General features: G+C 38.4%; 2 protein-coding genes and 1 long non-coding RNA gene across 3 annotated transcripts in view; 1 reads left to right on the top strand and 2 right to left on the bottom strand.

The window, feature by feature from the left end:
- Positions 1-168: 168 nt before the first annotated feature.
- Positions 169-10,795, bottom strand: cops3 (COP9 signalosome subunit 3). Its single transcript, XM_007560535.2, has 12 exons — positions 10,598-10,795; positions 9,045-9,174; positions 8,045-8,157; positions 7,539-7,588; positions 5,708-5,800; positions 5,422-5,601; positions 5,199-5,339; positions 4,356-4,529; positions 3,171-3,257; positions 2,930-3,043; positions 2,753-2,833; positions 169-1,044 (listed from the first exon to the last, which is right to left on the bottom strand). The coding sequence occupies exons 1-12, from the start codon at positions 10,650-10,652 to the stop codon at positions 991-993; spliced, it is 1,272 nt and encodes a 423-aa protein (XP_007560597.1). The 5' UTR covers positions 10,653-10,795; the 3' UTR covers positions 169-990.
- Positions 10,796-12,941: 2,146 nt separating this feature from the next.
- On the top strand, positions 12,942-19,566 carry nt5m (5',3'-nucleotidase, mitochondrial). Its single transcript, XM_007560515.2, has 5 exons — positions 12,942-13,721; positions 14,740-14,840; positions 16,255-16,315; positions 16,436-16,550; positions 17,820-19,566. Exons 1-5 carry the CDS (start codon positions 13,446-13,448, stop codon positions 17,957-17,959), a joined length of 693 nt encoding a protein of 230 aa, XP_007560577.1. The 5' UTR covers positions 12,942-13,445; the 3' UTR covers positions 17,960-19,566.
- The window catches only part of LOC103143795 (uncharacterized), a 48,613-nt gene continuing 45,549 nt past the window's right edge, over positions 16,557-19,620 (bottom strand). The window contains exon 5 of the long non-coding RNA XR_001663178.1: positions 16,557-16,945. This is a non-coding gene — a long non-coding RNA (uncharacterized LOC103143795). The remainder of the gene's footprint in view (positions 16,946-19,620) is intronic.

Raw genomic sequence — 19,620 nt, 5'->3', positions numbered from 1 at the left:
CATATAAACCCCACCAGTGAGCAAGCGCACAAAATTGCCCCGCCGGGTGAAAAATGGTGCGCACCCAATGAGAAGAGAGTCAACCTCAAAGTTACAACCAAGACTGTGATCCACTATAAAATGATGGACGCTAAAGCAGAGCGTGTAGAGGAAATTAACTGACACCTGTATTCTTAAACAATTTATTAACAGATCCATAATCGCAATGCTCAAGCTCCCAATTGATAAAGACAGATTGGTTATATCTGTTGACTTCAAGCTGTCAAAACAGTTTCTTGTGCAGTGCTCTAGCGACACCTAGTGGATCTGGCCTAAAAAGAAAATAAAATAAAATAAGAGAAACAAAAACCAAAAAAATAAAAAAACAGTGCACCAGATTGTGTTCGACTTCTCCACAGTGTCGAGCTTCATCGAGGGTATGTCCGTGTGTACAGCTTCGCGTTTGATGATATCTACAATCTAACCAAGGAGTGAGAAGAAAACGATCAGCGCGGTCTTTACAAAAAGTAGAATATAATCATATTTATTCCTCGTCAGCCAAAGATGCTTCACTTCATTCGTAATGCCCCTCCAGTTACGGCCATCATGCAGAAGAACCCAAAAACAAACAAACAAACAAACAAACAAAAACAAAAAAAACAAGTGAGATTTATTCACACACGTTTGGAACAGATAAGTCCAGTTTTTATTGTTGTGGTTTCTGTCAGCGTAGCTGTGGCGCTCCTGAACATTGATAAATAAAACACTGACGAAAATTGGATTTTTTTTTTTTTTTTTTTTCCTTTTTCTCTAAGGATCTGTTATCCTTAAGACACGGTGAAGTAAGAATAACCAAATTAATCATCATTCCACACAATTAGGTTTTTTTTCCTTGACCAATGTCCTGACGCAACAGAATGTTTTCTTTTCCTCTTTTAAAAAAAAATCCAACTCATCCCGGGAAGAACGTGTTGGGGTGGCTGTGGCGTTCTGTCCCTGTCCAAGGCCCCCTCATGAATAACTCGACGTTTTGCTACCGACGTCGTCCTCCTGCGATCCCATACTCTGCAGGACAAGTGAAGAAGCAGCAGCAGCACGGGTCAGAAATGTTTACCACAAAAACACAGAAGTCGTAGCTATGTTCTTAGAACAAAACAGATCAAAAGTGGGGCTTTTCTTTTTGACACATTTTACAGAAGAAACGCTCTCAGATTTCGCCACGGTTCAAATATAGCTTTGACGTTCCCGTCCTAATCATGCTTGGCAGTAGTGTGAAGTATTTGCTTTTCACTAGAGAACTCATATTTCTCCAGTTTTTGTAAAGTTTGTAACCTATGGATGTGAGTTTAGTTTATTCCGATTTCTCTCTTAATACTGGCGTAAAATAACATAAAAAACTTGTAACTTTTATCAAAGAGTTATTGTAGGAAGGATTTCCTGTAGCAGTCTGTATTAGAGTGGTGTGAAGAAGCCTCTGACTACACTGCTGTCACGATAAACTTCACTGGATGATAAACTGTCCCAGAAGTTATTGTGATAAACGATAATATTGTTCCTTTGAGACCATTTTCAACTGATACAATGGTAATGGCTTTATAATGCAAGAACACATTTTCAGTTCCATATCGGACATTTTAAGCTATATCTAGCATTTTATATTAGCAATTAGCAGCGCTAGCGTTACTAAACCAGAAGTATGCTCCATGTACTCCTGCATGTTCTATGACTGACAGGGGAAAAGCTCAAACAAACAAAATGGCTGCTTTTTTGAAATCTGCTTCACCTTCCTGGTCTGCTTAGAAAGTCTTGAAAGCTTGAATGAACCACAGACATGTCTCAATATGTTGGAGAAAACATGCCTGCTTACTGCACTGAAAAGCTTTTTTTATGAGCTTAACGTTATTTAACATTCATATTCAACTGTCAGGTTACAGAAACCACAGGTTTTCACAACTGTCATTCAGAATACGGCGTGCATTTCATTTTATTGCTTTTATTCAGGCAATAAGTAGATAAAGATACTATTTAAAGCTACTGAGTATAAAAGTCAGGCAGGAATGCCTGGCAATGATGATGCAAAAGCTTAGACACACACTTCCTTGTTTGAAACTGCAGTGTGGTAACCTATTGGGTTTTTGGTGATCTAAGATGTCAGTGCAGCAGTAGTGAAAATATATGGAAAGCCAAACATGTCAAAAAATGCGGTACTTTGTTGTGTCTGGTAATAAACGCTAATAAATGATGATTAAGAAGAACATGGTATCAGTCATATCAGTGAGTTGTAATCGTTTAAATATTTTTATTTTCTCTTTGGTGGGTCAAAATTTATATGGTGTAAAATTAAGCCAGAATTAACTGACTCAACCAATGCTAGTCATTTCTATTTTTTCCAATTTTCCTAAAAAAAAAAACAATTAGTTCAAACAGGAAGAACATTTCTGAAACCTTTTCAATTACAATTTTGAATCTGGGTTACACACCAAACTTTGATTTTTGTGTAATATTCCAAAAAGTTAGTTCAAACGAGTCTTTGAACTAAGGGTTTTTATCCCTTTATCTCATGACATGTAAAATTATTTTGATGATAATGTTGACTATAATTACTAAGGAAGGCAGTAATTGTAGTCAACATCTATTTTACTGATCATATTTAGACCATCTTGTAAAATGTTCCTTTTTTAAAATCAATTAATCTCATAATTGATATAATTTTTGCATGAACACAAGACATTTGTTATAGCTGCCATCACTAAAGCAGAAATAAAACACTCACCTTCTGCACAAACTGTGGGTTTACTGTAATTTCTTGATCCATAGACTTTAGTTTCTCATCCAGCTCTATACATTTCAACATCTGTAAGTAATAATAAGGAAACAGTGATATGGGTTATAGTAGCTTTAACCAGGATATTAAAGCAGAAAAAAATCCACAGGCAGATTTCAGGATCACCTCTTGATCTATTTTGTGAAGCATTGCTGGGTTGTTGTATTTTTCGGGGTTGTCATGGAAGCAGACCATACCGTCCTTTTGGTTAATGCTAGCATAGATCTCGCCATCTTCAATCTGAAATGCACATTTTTTTTTTTTTATTACATGAACCGCTTCCAACAGGCCTCATTGTTGATCTCGCGTTAAAATTTAAAAGAGAAAATGTTTGAAACAGCTCAAAGTTGTTTCTGTGCACACTCACCATGTGTAAGACGTATTTCTCTGCTTCCTGGGGACCTGAGAGCTGCACTCGACTCGCCATGTCTTGCAAAGACAACGTCAGGAAAGTCTGCAGGGATCAGATGAAACAGGAAGTCATTGGAGACCCGCTGAAGCCGGTCTTGTGGAGAACAGCAACTTTACAGTACTTTACTTTGATTTTTAGCATTGTAGCAGAAAATTTTAAGTGATGTACTTGATTAAAGTACATTTGAATTAGTACGAGTTTTTGGGAAATCAGTGCAACTGAAATTAAGTAAGTGTTGGTTTTATTCCTATTGTATTTTTTGTAATTTACTGCTAACTTTATTATTATATTTTTGTAATCAAACTTAGTTTTATTTTTTATTTTATTATAGGTCTATTTATGATGTTTTAATTATTGTGAAGCACTTTGGTCATTTAAGGTTGTTGTAAATGTTCTATATAAATAAAGTTTGACTTTAAAAAAAACTATATCTTCCTGTTTAAACCATAAACATTCAACATAGTTTCAGGAGTAGCACAATATTTTTACCTCTAAATAAAATCAGGTTTAAACATTAATCTTGGTACATTAAACTTCAGAAACCAAAATTAACTCATAAAATAAACATTTATAGAAAAAAAACTATGCAATCTAAACTGTATTGTTGGTTAATCTAAGTACCCAATTTAATACATTTTAACATTTTTTTTAACACGAAAACACCTTGAAATCCTTGGACCGCTGGATTTCACAGGCTTTCCCTGATTCCTTGGAATATTTCATGAGTTTTTCTGAGGTCACTTTCAGGATCATGTGAGTAAGACTTTCCAAAGGCAGATTGAACGCAGGCTTCTAATTACAAATGTCATCATTTCAGGATAGGAAGCTGAAAATGTAGCTAAACTGTTAACATCTTTAAATCATTTTTCTCATTAGCTATGCTTTGTCTAAAGCGATTGAAATCTTTCCGCTGGTTTATGATTTTATTTAGTTCCAGCTTCAGAAGAGAGAAGACTTGTCTTCAGAGAACGATTAATGGCTGATGACTGGATATCCAATTCAACTGCTCGTTTTATGCTACTGCATCACTGACTTTACCTTACAGTTTAGTTTCATTTCATTCCATTTAAAACCCGATTTAATAGTGTGCATTTCCAACATTAAGACAATTGGTGCGAGTTAATCGCCCAGAGTCCTCACCTTTGTTAGCCTCTGGATGTTCTTCTTGTAGAGGGAAGAGAGGCACTGCTTGACCAGGCCTGTGTTGTTGTCTCGTGTGAACGTCTCGTTGTGTTTGTTGACCAGGCTGCGCAGCTCGGCGGGGTTGTTGGTGGAGTAGACCTGAGCCAGCTCGTGGTAGGCGTTGCTCAGGGGCTGTGGATGGAGGCGGAAACCACGGTTACAGCAGGAGAGGAAAACGGTAAGCTCAGGCCTTAACTGGCTGATATAATTTCTTCACTTACAGAAGTATTCATGCCCCATTTTTCACCTTTCAACCACAAACGTTATGGATTTTATTGGGATTTTATGCGATAGACCAAAACAAAAACATGGGAGTTTTTGGAGTTCAAGCTAAGTCAGAACGTAAGGCAAAATCTATTTACGTCTGGACTTTGACTAGACACATGAATATGCTAAACCAAGCTTTTTGTCATGTGGACCCAAAACCATCAAGTCACAGTATTAGCCAAAATCAGAATCGGCAGGTCAGCATATTTAAAGATTACTGATCGGCCAGAAAACTGCTATTGATGCAACTCTAATTTCAGATTTAGATTTTTTTTCAATTTCTTCCTTAAACCTCATAATTAGGTGCAACTTTGTGTTGGTTTATCACTCAACATCCCAACAAAAGGAGAAAGTTGAACGGCATGAATAACTTGCTTAAAATGGAGAATGTTAATGTTAGCTAAAATGCTATATTCTGGTAGCTGCTCTTCAAAGTACTCTAAAGAAGAGTCACCTGCATGTCAGACAGACAGAATTTCTATCCACTTGTTTTGCTAAAGCAGAGAAACACCAGCGTTGTGATCCAGTTCCTACCTTGATGAACCTTCCTACTATCTGTGAAGTGTATTTGGGCAGCTGCTGCACTTTGCCGTGGAGAATGAGCGACACCAGGATGTACTTCTTATAGGCTTCCAACATGATGTGACTCACCGCCATGGCCGGAGTGGTTATTGCCTGTCGAGGAACACCAGACGGGTTAGTGTCCCCCCTCGGAGCACGACTGGCTGCGACGTCGGACGAGCTAACGGGATCGTACCTGTTCATAAAAATACAGTGCTCTTTCAAAGTTTTTCAGGCCCGTGTAGATCATGCCGCCGTAGTAGTAGTAACATAAAAAGTGCTTTGCGTCATAGGCTCCGTTCTCCTTGCAGATGTCCATCATGTCCACCTCCAAGAAGGGCAGAGCGGGCTTGAAGCACTTCGCTAACAAGCACAGCTGCAGGAGAACCAGAGGAGGGTGAGGGAGGCGGAGTTGGACCGGACCAGATTGGACTGGACCGGACCGAACCGAACAGGAACGGGGGAGGAAACAGCCGACTCACCTGACACAGGTCTGCATGAACTGAGGTAAGTTGGTTTGTGTTCATCTGCATTTTGTCTATTGCCTGTTTTAGGATGACGACACCCCTCAAAGGCTGCAGAAGAAGAAGAAGATGGAAGCTTTAAGTTAAACTGAAATTGTTTTAAAATGCAGCCAAATATTTAGTCTGAGAAGAAAATAGAAAAAAAAAACAAAAAAAAAAAAACCACCTCTCTTAGGGCTTGGAAATCATTCTAAGCTAAGAGTGAAATGACCGCCACATGTCAGAGCAACATTAAAAAAAAAAAACACCCACACACAAAAGATCTAGACCAGCGATTGAACTAGAAGGAAGTGGTGGTTTCATGTAGCAGCAAGCTAAATGCAGCATGACTGATTTACTATTTCACCATAAATGTGTCAAGCAGACCCTTTGACTTTATGAGAGATGATCTGTCCTGCATGGAGCACACAATGAGCAGCTGGACTGTAAATAAAGAAAGTAGAGAGACGAACCCTCTGAAAAGGGTTTTACGAAGCTGGACGTGTGCTGCAGCAGACAGGAAGTAAAGCCAGAACTGAGAAGAGAAGCTGGGCTACAAAAGCTGTAAAAGTTCAGAAAACAAAAAACAGCAGTGGTGAAAACAGAAATCAGAACTTTCCTGTTTTCATGAGCTGCCCCAGCACAGACTGCTGAGAGTCTGAGAGCCAGCATAACTCAGTGTGAGACTGATCTTATCTGGCTCTGCAAAGGTCTGAAAATCTGCCACCGTCCTCATCTGCTCTGCTGTTAGAGAGCTGCCTGCCTGTCTGACTCGCCCACCAGGTCACATCTGCATGTGCGATTAACAACCATCACCCCACTGTCGCTAACAAAAACTTATAATAAAAAAAAAAAATCTGTATCAGCAAGTGAGGCTTTTTAAAGATTGTGATTGTCCTGGAAACTACAATCCATGACTGAAGATCCACATGAACGTTTTGTTCTAATTCCTACCAGTCAGGGCTGAATGATATCAGAGAATCTTGTGACGGTGATAATATTGGGAAATATTCCAATAACGATATCAGTTATGCCTGTTTTCTTCTCTCCTGTCTATCTGATCTGTGCTTTCTTTACCATTTTTGCCAGTCATTTATGTCTAGTGTGAGCTTTTGCTGTCCAAATGGCTAAATGTTGCATGAGCATGAAAAAAAAATAAAACTTCAGAACACATAAAATATATCAGCTCTCCAATCAGTCCTCAGGCATGTGAATACTGCGTACCACGACTACCGATTCACATTTAAGCCATTTAATAGCTACTTAAAATGAAAAAACTAGTTCATGAAATAAAAACAGTGTAGCTCATTACAAGTAGAACAATATATTTAATGACTTTTTCTGTTCATTTTGACGGCTTCAATTCTAGGAAAACCTCAAATTACCTCACTTAGAAGATAAGATATTACTTGAAACCGATAAAATATCATTTCCAATACAGAAACGTCCTTTTGTATAAGTTACAGTTTCATAATAAAATCAGCATTTTCATAAAGCTCATCAGCAGAAGGAAGCATGAGGACGTTGGACCACTAAGTCCAGTCCTTTATCCTCCATAACTTCTGAGGTTTCCATTTCAGGACTAGATTAACAAATGCAATTATTTTTTTTTCCCTGAAACTTTTCAGCTCAAAACAGAACAATATGAGAATTTTGCCGAAACTTTTACGAAAGGTCACCGTCTGGCTCACTGAGCGGTGTCATAAAGTCTATGATGTTTACCGAAGGAAAAGGTCAAATTCTCCGCTGAGATGAGCATCTATGAAATTATGTCTGAAGCAAGAAACTGATTCACTGCTGAAGCTCTTACCTGTTTCCGCTCTACTAGGGCGTTTGTCAATTGGTGGCAGAGGCCAGCAACTGCAAGGAGAGAGAAATTAATAATAGATATTTCATATAAAAAAACAGCAGTTCGTTGTTTGGTAAATAGCTCAGTAGATATCATTCAACGTTTTTGTCCTACTGTTTTCAAAAATTGCCATCAGTTATTTATCAAGCATGCTGTAAGAATTTAGCTTCGGCTTCGGCTTCCTGTTTCCGGGTCAAAAAGGTCAGTGCCTTTGCGTTGCTACATTTTATTCTTCTTCTCAAATTGTGTGTCACAATGTAGAACTAGGTTATTATTTGTTTTTGTCGCCAAAATGACTCAAGTGTAACTTAAGTGAATCTAAAAACGCTTTTAATTCCAGGTGGGAACAATCGGATCCACGTCTGTCCGTTTATGTTCGAATCAATCCAGTCCGCAGTAGAAAAGGCACCGTGAGCGCCGCAGACAGGATGTGAACGAGCTTTGCTCACCGTCAAGAGTTTACTTACAAGTGTCTGTTGCATATCTAATGTGCTCCCCATTACAGGTGCTGATGAAGAGCTGAACTTGGGAGAAGAGCGTCTCAAAGTCTGGGATGTTTGGCATGGAGAACTTCACGAATCTGACAGCAAGAGGAGGAGAAGGTCAGCTCTCGTCTTCCAGTGCAACCATGAGAAATTAACAACATCACAGGCCTCGACAGGAAACAACTAAATATTAACTAAACCAAAGTTTAGCTGAAAATCTTAGTCGTATGTAATATATTAGGATTTATGCAGGTTTTAAACATATTTTTTTTATGAAAACTACATCTCTGTATGAAAAAAAGTTTTGTTTCTTTTATTGGGCTGAATAAAAGAATGTAATATTCTAATTTAAATTTCATGTTTTCATTCTCTATAAGCAAAAAAAAAATCATCATGAAGGCTGGAATTAATCTACACAATTTGTTTCATTTAGTGACAAACCTGTGAAATAAATGGACTTTTCAATAATATTCCAATTTACTAAAATCTTCAGCACATGTTTCTTTCTTTTCTAAAGAAGAGAATCAACCATGTTGCTACCAGAACATGCAACCTGGTTGCATGTTCTGGTAGCAACATTTTATTCTTTTTCTCAAATTGTGTGTCACAATGTAGAACTAGGTTATTATTTATGGGTAATTATTGCAACAGACAAGATCAAATATTGCAAAGTGGAAAGAAAATATGTAGTTTTTCAAAGGTATTTACCAAAACAAATCTGAAAACTACATATTTTCTTTCCACTTTGCAATATTTGATCTTGTCTATTGCAATAATTACCCATAAATAATAACCTAGTTCTACATTGTGACACACAATTTGAGAAAAAGAATAAAATGACTTTTCAGAAAATGACAGTTTTTACCACGTCCTAGAGAGAGAACAACTGATCTTCAAACACTCCGACAGAATACCGTAAAGCAGATGAGACAGAAGAACAATGGCGCCTAATGAGCGCAAACAGAGGAGAACTCTGACTCACAGCACAGCCAGCACGCCCAGGGAGTGCTCCTGGATGTCCAAGGCCCCCAGCACCGTGTCCAGGTGGGACAGATTTTTGGCCAGCAGCTCCCCGCTCTTGTTGATCAACTCGCACAGCTGAGTCATCTGGCCTGGGAGGGGAAGGGAGATTGACAGGGAGAAATTTAAACTTCCTAAAATTACAGCGCCTTGGGAAAGAAAGTCAGGAAAGAAAAAAAACAAAACAAAACAAAAAAACATTTTAGATCCAGTTAAACTTTTACACGTTTTTGTCTCGTTACAACCACAATCTATGGTCAGAGGAAAGTCTTTTATTTAAAAAACAATCTATGAGCATCTTTTTAAATCCAGTGCAACCAATTTCCTCCAGAAGTCCCATAGCTAATAAAAACACTTTACCTGAATTTTAGTTCCTGTTAGGGAACATCAGTGAGCAAACATGAAATCTGTGATAAAGCTTTGGAATAAAAGCTAAAGCTCAACCAACTTGTAAAACGAATGGAGGAATACACACACATATGTTGCCTTTTAAGGTAGAAATATTGGTAATGTTGTGCAGGCTGTATTTCAAATGGTAAATAGTAGCATATCAACTTCAATGTAGCGGAAAAAAAAGAAAAAAGAATCAGGAATAAGTGACTGAGCTTGAGTCGGCTGGTAAAGACAAAGCAGAAGACTCAATCACAAAGTGTTGTCTCTGACTTTTCAGATTTGTTTTGGTAAATACCTTTGAAAAACTACATCTTATCTTTCCACTTTGCAATATTTGATCTTGTCTGTTGCAATAGTTCCCCATAAAACACACTGGTGTCTGTTTGTGATAAAAAGTGGAAAAGTGCAAGACACTATTTTTTTCCAAGAAAAAAAATACACGGAAAAAAAAAAGAAAACCTAAATGACACTGTATTTATGTAATAACGTTAACTGTGTGTCACTTTAAGGGTTAGTATAAGATGAATACTTTTTTTATTCATTGAAATAATTGAAATAAATAATATTAAATGGCTACGTTTTCTATATTTTCCCTCCTGATGAGTTATTACTTATAAAAGTAGAAAACAACATGAATCACATGCTTGTTTTGTGCCAACCCACTGCGAGTTATTTAAAACACCAATCGGCCGGTCAGATGCCCTGTCAAGGCCTTGCACAAGGGAGGTAAAGCAAAAGCGATTGACAGATACGACTTGCAGCCAATTACGTTCCAGATTTTGCTTTAACGACCAATCAGAGGAGGCCTGGGCGGGACTACCGGTAGGCAATACTCAGAAATTATTAGCTAGATCAAAACCAAAAAGTAGAATTTTGACATTTAGTTTTACGGGTCGTGGGGTTTGAGCGAGTCTTAAGAGTCACGAGGAACAGACGAACCCCATGCTGAGAGTTTACGGGACTCTCGCGCCCCAATAAACTCGTTTTTTTGGTGTGTTTACATGATAAAGCAAAAAGCAGAGCTCTGAGCAGTTCTGCTGCCTGGCTATCGCCAAAGCATTGGGTAGCATATGCTAGCTAACTAGCTAATACTTCTCACTACGGTGAGTTTAGCGGCCCTACCTTGAGCGGAGAGCTGCCGCACGTTGTTAACGAACTGCTCCAGTGCTGAAGCCATTATTTCCTGGGTCCAAAGTGGAGGTAATTCGCAGTGTTTTTCATTCAAACGTCAGAAACAAGTCGGTCCGGATTGAGACAGGGGGCCACACAGCCGCCACTGATGGGGAAGCTATCGCGAGAACACGGGAACAGAACAGGCTGCTACGGGATTAACGAAACGTCATTTTTGACTCTTAAAGTACCACATACACGGTTTTGCTCGCCGTTTTGTATTTCAAAATGAATAACAAAATTCTACAACTGGTTTATAAAAACTTTTAGAAACGATCTTAAGGGGCTTAAGATGGCGGACTATTATACTGTAGAAAAGAAAATGGTAATGGGAAAACACTAAGAAATGCGGAAGCCACTTCCTTGATTTTAACAAAGATGTTTTTTACACTAAGAGCTCCTGTCTATATAATTTTTTTTAAATTTCAACATTTACCTGTCATGCACCATGTTAACTACAGCTCTACAGGAATAAGTGGGAAATGGCATAGACTACAAACAATGGATGGACGACCATTTACCTCAGAAGTCAGAACTCACAACTTCACTTCCAAACATTCTAAATGCATGGAAAGCCATATTGAAATATGAGGTTGCGGTTGAATGACCTTCAATGGAGTGCTCGAGTTTTAACCATAAGTTGAATTTTCTGTTTAAAATGCAAACATAATGCATTGGATTTGTCTTGAAAGTTGGAGCTAAAGTTATATGACAACACATATAACCACATTCTGGTTGGAAAAACTAGCTGTTTGCAAAAAAATAAAACGAAAGAAAAAGAAAATCTAGTTGGATTTGCTAAGCATAACCAAGTTAATGGCTATAAGCCTATAAATATTTCTCAGCATCTTTGTTTTTTCACATTCAAACCTGATGTCACATTCTACTCAACTTCTACAGTGATGACAGTTCTCTAAGGTGAAGTTTATGACAGATGAAACCTTTATTTGTGAAAAGAAAACCATCACCGGTTAAACACATGATTAACCTGATTTCAGTTGCAATATAAAACAACTAAGTAGTTGTTGAAGGTAGGCTCATCAGACAGAAAAGCACTGATTTTAGATTTTTTGTTTTGTTTTCTTCAATGCTAAACTGCAGAAATGATGTGGTACACTTAAAACACACCGAGTGAGCTCTCTTTTCTGTATAAACCATCTTGGAAGGAGCTGGTGTTGTGTCGCGTTGAGTTCCAGGCTAGGATGCGTTTCTACCAGTTCTGCCTTCCCACACGCAATTGCGCTTCTTAACGGTATTTACGGCCAACCTCGTGGTGCATTCAAATAAACCACTACAACTAGGTTATTTATATTCAAATAACTTGAAAATTATTTAACATTTGCTAGTACACAATGTCACCAGGGCCTTTATAAACTCTTCATGATTAATACCTTTGGTAGTTTTAAAGTAGTTCGCTGACATACATTGGTTTTATTAAATTATATTTGACTGAATCTAAACATTTTAATTGTGAAATTATTCTACTGCAGTATCTTTGAATGAATGATTTTGTGTTAAATAAAAAGATAAAATTGATTAAAATGAGTTTCACTTAATCCTATCAACATGTCAACAAGTTGTCTTTTATGTATTCATCATGTTGGAGTAACTTATTTGGTCCAAATTTTTAAGTGGGTTGAATTAATTTCTTTTTTTTTATTACCTCATTTGTGGTATATTTAAAGTTATTTGAGGTCAGTTATTATTGTTGTCAGTTTTTGCTATTTAAGCAAGACAAATAAAGCTACAGAACCTTTTCTATGAGTACATGAGTAGGTAAAGGTCTGGAATGTACTGGGGTGGGTATATTGTTCTTACAAGAGCAGGAAAACTCAGCAGAAAAAAACAGAAAAGTTCTGTTTGTTGCTTGTCTGAATGGATGAAAACCATGAGACAGAATTTTCAAATTTGAACATTTGACTCGTTTTGCTTTCCTTCTAGATATTGGCAAACAAAAGTATGCATCATAAAAGATGATTAATGATTATCTGCTATGATAATCATTAAGAGAAGCATGTGATGTTTCATTTTCAGCCTTTCATTCATTCTTTACACACTGACAATTCAAGAAGAACAGACACAGAAGCATAAAACTATTAGACAATTAATAAATGAAGGCAATGTTCATTTTTAGATTGTGCTATTTGCTTATTAAGTGATAAACATGACTTTGTTCATGTTATTAAATAATTCTTTTCAATATTTTGGAAAGAATTAAATATATCTATACAAATGTACGAATTGACTTGAATGCACCACGGGCAAAACGTTTTATTTTACTTCGCCGTAAAACACCGTTTAGAAGCGCAACTGATGAGGAAACAAATCTCAACGGGGGAACCCGAACTCGACACACCACCTGTTTGTAGTACAGCTTGTTCCCACAGCTGAGCTCTTCTTCCTCCTGATGCCGCAAAAACAGGCGATAATTGTCCGTTTCCGTCCACACTGCTTCAGTGGCAGCTGTTACCGTTGCAGTGGGACGCCCAGTAACAGCTGACGGGTAGCTAACACATCGTCAAACCGCTCTGAGTGCAGCGTCCAGCGGTGTCACATTTGACCTGGCCGCTGCTGCTGTTAGCCTGACAGGGAGCCAACAGTGTTAGCTTAACTCCAGCAGCGAAACGGCCATGTACAGTGAAACACAACGTCATAAATAAGCAGCAATAGAAAGAAAGAAAGAAAAAAAACAGTGCTAAAATAAGTTTATTTTTTTCTCTCCAATGCGGACTTTTTGTCGGCTTGTTCCAGGCGCAGTGAGTTCGGAGAGGTTTAGCGATTGTTGGCGGCGGCAGCAGCGATGTTGCTGTGCACGACTGCAACACGCCTACTGGGAAGAGGGAAAACTTTGCTCCCTGATCCGTTTAAGAGGATTGCTATAAACATGTCGTCCTCCTCCGACGCCGGTAAGAGACTGCGGGTCCTGGTCGACATGGACGGAGTGCTGGCGGACTTCGAGGGGGGCTTCCTGAAGAAATACAGGGCCAGGTACCCGGACGAGCCCTTCATCACCCTGGATGACAGGAGAGGCTTTTGGGTGTCTTTACAGTACGGACAGCTCAGATCCGACCTAAGTGTAAGTAAACGGTCAGATAGAAACAGTTTTTACGGAGATACAATATAGCTACTATCCCAACTTTTTTTTGTTTGTTTGGTTAAATAAATCAGCGATTTGGCTACTATAGTTTGCCGTCTTTAGTCATGTGCCATCGTCAGATTTTCAGTAACTTTTGGTAAAGTGTTGTAGATTCTTATTTAATCAATATAAAATATTCTCTCCCCAAAGCAAGTTCTAGACCTCTGGTGACATCACACGAGGCACATTAATGCCACCGATTTATTTCTGATCATGTCCAGTTGCGTTTTTTCTTCTTTACTCATACCATTTATATGGAATACTATTATACAACTGAAAAAATGATTATGTTGATCTCATAATTCTGAATTTTATTTTCAGAAAAAAATCAGTACAAATTTTGAGATTAAAGACAGTATTTTAAGATAAAAGTTAGAATTTTGACAGAAAAAAATTGAATTATAAGGGAAAACAAAGTAATAATTATGACAGTTAAGTCTTTTATTAATTTTTTTAGGTGGCTCCAGACCTCTTCCTTATATTTGATACATTTCTTCCTTTGGCTTACTTGTATTTTGTATGGCTGCAGCAGAAAGTTGGATCACTACATGGATTTCAGGAAAAACTTTGAACAATAAAACATTTGAAAGCAGTTTGTGAAAAGTTCTAGGCCAAACTAGTGAAGGGAGGGGTATATCAAATTAATCTAAACTCTGCTGTCAGCTGACCATATTGACTCTTGTTCCTCTTGTGATGTCATTAACTCAAGTACACAAAAAGCAGAATTAGCATTTTTCACTGAACTTTTTAAAAACGTTGCATTTTGTGAAATCCAACAGTAAGAATGCAAACGTCTGTCCCATGTTTTGGATGGGTTAAGACTTTTTCACAGCATGTCGATAACAAACTTGACCTTTGTTCCTTCTTGTTGTACCTGCATTTGTATCAGATACACTGATACTAATGCAAACACACGTGATCCGGTGGGTGTAAACTAACTGTTTCCATCTCTCTTCAGGAAAAAGCCATCAGTATCTGGGAGTCCAAAGGCTTCTTCATAGACTTGGATCCTCTCCCTGGAGGAGTGGAGGCGGTGAAGGAGATGGCCAGGATGGATGAGTAAGAACAATCAGAATACGACGGAATAAGACGGATAAAAACTTGTTTATACCAGTTTATCCGTGAATTTGCCTTTGACTGGTTTGATTGAACATTGCCTGAAATGCTGATTTTTTTCTTTGCTTCCCACTTTCATCAAAAGTATCAAAACTACCAACCAACAGGATGCACATCAATGCACTTTTTTGGAGTTTATTAAATCTGATTAAGTTTAAGAGCATTTGCTTTTATGCATAAAAGAAGTTATTCCTTCAACTGATTCATTTTCTGTTGGACTAAATACTCCTACTAGCAACCCCCTGTGCATTTTTTCTCTTATATGTTATGGTCTTTGTTCAAGACCAAATCAATCAAAAAAAAAGAATCACCAGGACAGAAAACCAAAAGCAGCAACACCCTCCAAGTTTAACTGTCTCATAAAGAAAAGATTGCGCATTTTGGAACAAAGCAATACATCGTCAGCATACAGGATAATCTTACAAGTCAAATTAGTTGGTACTCAGGTGATTCGGTCCTTTGTTTTTTAAGCGCACCTGCTAGTCGTTTGATAAAGATTCCTTGACATGCAAACAGCATTGTAATGTGCCTTTGAGGTTGAAACTAACAGAGAACATTTCCAAAACTAAGTAAGCTTCATGGTAGCCTTGCAGCTGGGCGTTTCAACATACATTTGTTGATGAGATGGTATTGAATCTTATATTTGGCCACTAGAGGGCAGCAAAAACAAGTTAGTAATAGAATTGTTACACCAGGATAACTTTTTTTCAAGCCAATGGCAATGTCCTTAGGCAGAAAGTAGGGGTACTGTTACCTCATTGAGGCAGTACTTCTTTGTTATACACAAATAATTTTACAGATCTCCCAAACAACCAATAAAATAACTTGGCAATATTAAAGTGCCCATCCTTGTACTACCAGCAGATCATAAGTCTGGCATTGATGTTTTTCTTGGACAGACCTCTGTCATCTTTGCGTCTCTTTTAGTCCTCAACCGCATTATTAAAAAAAAAATAAATAAAATCTTCACTCACAGACACCCTGCTGCCAGTGATAAGCAAGCTCTGCCTTGGTGGTGTGTGATTTTGCAAGGTTTGTGACACCATCTTTAACAATGATGGTGATTTTAGACAGATGCACTCAGGAGCCTTTTTCTTCTGAACCACTTTGGGTGAAGCTCCTCTCAACCCCACCTTGGGGGTTGAGAGGAGTGATCACTTTCTATCACTTTTGATAGAAAGTGATCACTTTCTATCAAAAGTGATCACTCTGGATGTGTTTGAGCTCTTCATGTGAACTGTTGCCACCTGTTTCCAGCATAATAAAGAGGCTGTGTGGGTGGCATATGCAGCGAGAATAGGAAATGAATCGCCATGTGTTTCCACTGAGCTCTTGTTGTTTCCTTCTCTCCCTGCAGCACAGATGTCTTTATTTGCACGAGCCCCATTAAACATTACAAACACTGCCCATATGAGAAGGTGAGCCTCCTGTTAATCAATAGCATGGAATCTTCTGCTATGATAATCATTAAGGGATTTTTTCTAACAACTGACACCTTCATTGTGTGTGTGTGTGTGTGTGTGTGTGTGTTTTTCCAGTACGCCTGGGTGGAGAAGCATTTAGGCTGCGACTTTCTGGAGCAGGTCATTCTGACCAGAGATAAAACCCTAATTGCCGGTGACCTCCTCATCGACGACAAGCCTGACATTCAAGGTGGGCTTTGTGGACTTGCATTGTTTATGTTGTGGCATTCAATAGCTCTTAGACTGAGCAACGCTTTGAAAAAGTATACTTAATATCAGCCTGGGCAAAAACAAAAAATAAATTTTATTTACAGGATTTTATTTACTAAAGGGAAACAGCCTGACCAACCAGAAAAGTTGGTCAGAATAAAAAAAAGATATCAGCCCTCTCCGAGTTTAACTCTGATGTATGAAATTTCTCTGGAGATAAATAAAGTGTCTGTCAGTCTCTATTTATTTACTTACCAGCCACATGTAGGCCTGGTTAATCAGCATTCAAGAACGTCCAGGCCTTAGGGTGGCACCTTCAGCGCAGTTGAGTTAAGCAGCACAGCAGTGATCCAAGGCACAGCAGAAAATCCACTCCTGAAAGGCTTAAAAAATAAATACTTTGTGTGAGTAATCCAGTCTAAGTTTGGACTTATAAATGACTTGGAAAACTCTCACGAACACTCGATGACAGTTGTTGCCACCAAGAGGTGACGCAACTTCTTAGGTTTAGGGGGAAATTTCTTTATAGACATCATTTCCAATAGAAGGGGATTGTTACATTTGCAATGATACATAGCCTTGCAAATGTATTCAGTAGTGGTGCACCAATTTCAGTTTTCTTGCTGATCTTTCCCCCATTTAAATGGGTTTCTTTGGTCGGAATACCAGCCAGGCCAATCAGTGAACAGAAGGAAAAGTTGTGAACGATGAAGTCGATTTTCTGCGCTGTTTTAGATTTATAGTCTGACTGTAGTTTTTGCGATGTTTTTCTTCAAGTTTTTGTAAATGAAGCCTTTCAGTCTATTGAATTAAAACCAGCAGCCGCTTCGTTTGACTCGGCACTTCTCTCTTTGGAGCACAAGCTGGTCGTTTACAGAACACGCAATTTCCGGTTAGTTGCATAGAGTCGAAACGGAGCATTTCATACATTACAGACAAACATTAGCGATTGGGTAAAATTTAAAACTTCAACTGAGTGTACACCTTCAGGAAGCAATCGGTCGTCAATAGCCAAGGGTCCAGACCATCTGTAGAACAAGGGACTGCTTTTTGCCAGGATACTTTAACTTAGTCTGGTGTGTTAAATCCCAATGAAACCCATTGAAATCACCGGTTGCAACACACATTTTATATGTGTATCCATGTGTCCTGTTCGTCTTTGACTGCAGTTGCTCTGAAACAACCTTCTGAATGCTCCTCCTTGTTAAACACAAGTAATATGTTACATAATCTTTCATGTCTTGATCAGGTGTGGAGCCCACACCAGCGTGGGAACACATCCTGTTCACCGCCTGCCACAACAAGCATCTGTCCGTCAGTCCCTCCCAGAGACGGCTCCTGTCTTGGTCTGATGACTGGAGGGGCATCCTGGACAGCAAAAGGAAGTGAGGGATGCCACTCATTCCTCTGCATCATAGTAACCAGGGTAACCGGAATACAAGACTGATCGTCCAAGACTGTTGAAGTTGCAACGACGTGAATGGACCAGCATTTCCTGCCGTTGTTTCTGAAGAAGAAAACTGAAGTCAGCCGTGCAGTTGTTGGGAGAGAAGAGAGAAAATTCACTTATTTCACCACCAGAGGGCAGCATGACACAGGCCAACCACACGTCCACCGAACATCTCTAAATAACCGCATGTCGATTTTTAACAGGGCCAGACCGCATTAATGGAAGTTGTTGGTATTGCTCTCCTATGACTTCTAAATTTGGAGCTTTCTGCTCAGAATCCATTTCGTTTTATTTTTGGCCCACTGTAGCGGTTTATTCATATCCTCATTACAAAAGGCCAGTCCCATAAACATGTCCATGCACTGTGATTCACACAAAACATCAGGGCAGTCAGCTACACAGGAAAACAAACAAATATAGCCTCACAGAGCCGTAAGAGCTGGTGAACGTGAGCACAGGAGTGTGACATCAGACCCTGGATTACTGTAACGGTTATAGTTGGTATTTATTTTACCTCGACTTAAATGAAACACCACTGTAATGTACAGAAATTTACATCCACTCATCACTGGCATGCATGTTTCACTTTTAATGTTACGTTTAAATATGACTGTATAGAAAAAAATTAAAAGTTTGGCACCATGGACCTGCTTTTTTGATATCCTTGAGGTCGAGGGTTTGCTTCTCAAGTTTTCCAAATTTTTCATCTTGACCTCAAATCCACAATTAGACGGTTAAGATAAGAGATTAATACAAACAGTTGTTCCAACAGGGATGTTTGATGGCCGGGAAAATCCATAATAAATTCAAACTACAACCAAAAAGAAACAGTTAAAATTCGTCACTGAAAGCCCTAAATGAGCATGAAATCGATGCCAGAGATGAAGGTATGTAAACTTCTGACCACCACCGCGGGAAAGGCGGATGACCTGGAGGAAAGTTTTGTTTTTATGCAACTTAAAAATTACAACTTTGGTGCTCTTATTTTTGTAGCATTTCATAATTATCTATGCATCTCACTTCACCCACTGAGGTAAAACGTACTCGCACACACACGTTGCCAAAAAACCCACGTAAAACAAACATAGCAACTCAAAACTTCTGTTCTTTGAAAAGTTTTCCTATTCTAAACTATTAAATAGAATATTTAGAAATTCCAAGTCATTTTCAGTTAGATGTTCCACATGAGATGTACTATGTGTATTTTTATACTGTAGCGTGTTTACATTCGCACATAAAAGTAGATGGAGGGTAGAAACGTCGAACTAACTCCAAAGTGTTAGATTTATTGGAGTAAGACGATTTTTGAGTTGAAAAGTGTTTCAGAATGAAGTGGCCGCAAAACAACACAAATCTTTTTTACCTTACTGTTTTAAAGGAGCTTGTTGCTCTTCACCATCAAAGTTTTGAGAAGACATGGTCCTTAGATTTGTGTGTTTGTGCCTGGTTCAATCTCCAACTTCAAATCGGTTTCTGACTTTTCTGTTTTAACACATTGTTTTCTCCATCTGAAGCCAGTGAAAAATAAAGGACACTTTAACATGTCTTTTTTTCCTGTGCTATCTGTTATTCATTTCGGTTCACCCTGCTAAAACAAACG

This window comes from Poecilia formosa, unplaced genomic scaffold, assembly GCF_000485575.1.
Source record: "Poecilia formosa unplaced genomic scaffold, Poecilia_formosa-5.1.2 Scaffold4, whole genome shotgun sequence".
Lineage (NCBI taxonomy): Eukaryota > Metazoa > Chordata > Actinopteri > Cyprinodontiformes > Poeciliidae > Poecilia > Poecilia formosa.
This window is presented reverse-complemented; position numbering and strand designations above follow the sequence as displayed.

What these genes read in the sequence shown, in the direction of transcription:
- nt5m (XM_007560515.2), top strand. Translation starts at nt 13,446, where the DNA reads ATGTTGCTGTGCACGACTGCAACACGCCTACTGGGAAGAGGGAAAACT. An exon ending in GAGATGGCCAGGATGGATGA is followed by an intron (nt 14,841 to 16,254) that starts GTAAGAACAATC and finishes CTCTCCCTGCAG; the next exon opens with CACAGATGTCTTTATTTGCA. An exon ending in CGACAAGCCTGACATTCAAG is followed by an intron (nt 16,551 to 17,819) that starts GTGGGCTTTGTG and finishes TGTCTTGATCAG; the next exon opens with GTGTGGAGCCCACACCAGCG.
- cops3 (XM_007560535.2), bottom strand. Translation starts at nt 10,652, where the DNA reads ATGGCTTCAGCACTGGAGCAGTTCGTTAACAACGTGCGGCAGCTCTCC. An exon ending in TTCATGCAGACCTGTGTCAG is followed by an intron (nt 5,602 to 5,707) that starts GTGAGTCGGCTG and finishes GTTCTCCTGCAG; the next exon opens with CTGTGCTTGTTAGCGAAGTG. An exon ending in ACATCCAGAGGCTAACAAAG is followed by an intron (nt 3,258 to 4,355) that starts GTGAGGACTCTG and finishes TGATCCCTGCAG; the next exon opens with ACTTTCCTGACGTTGTCTTT.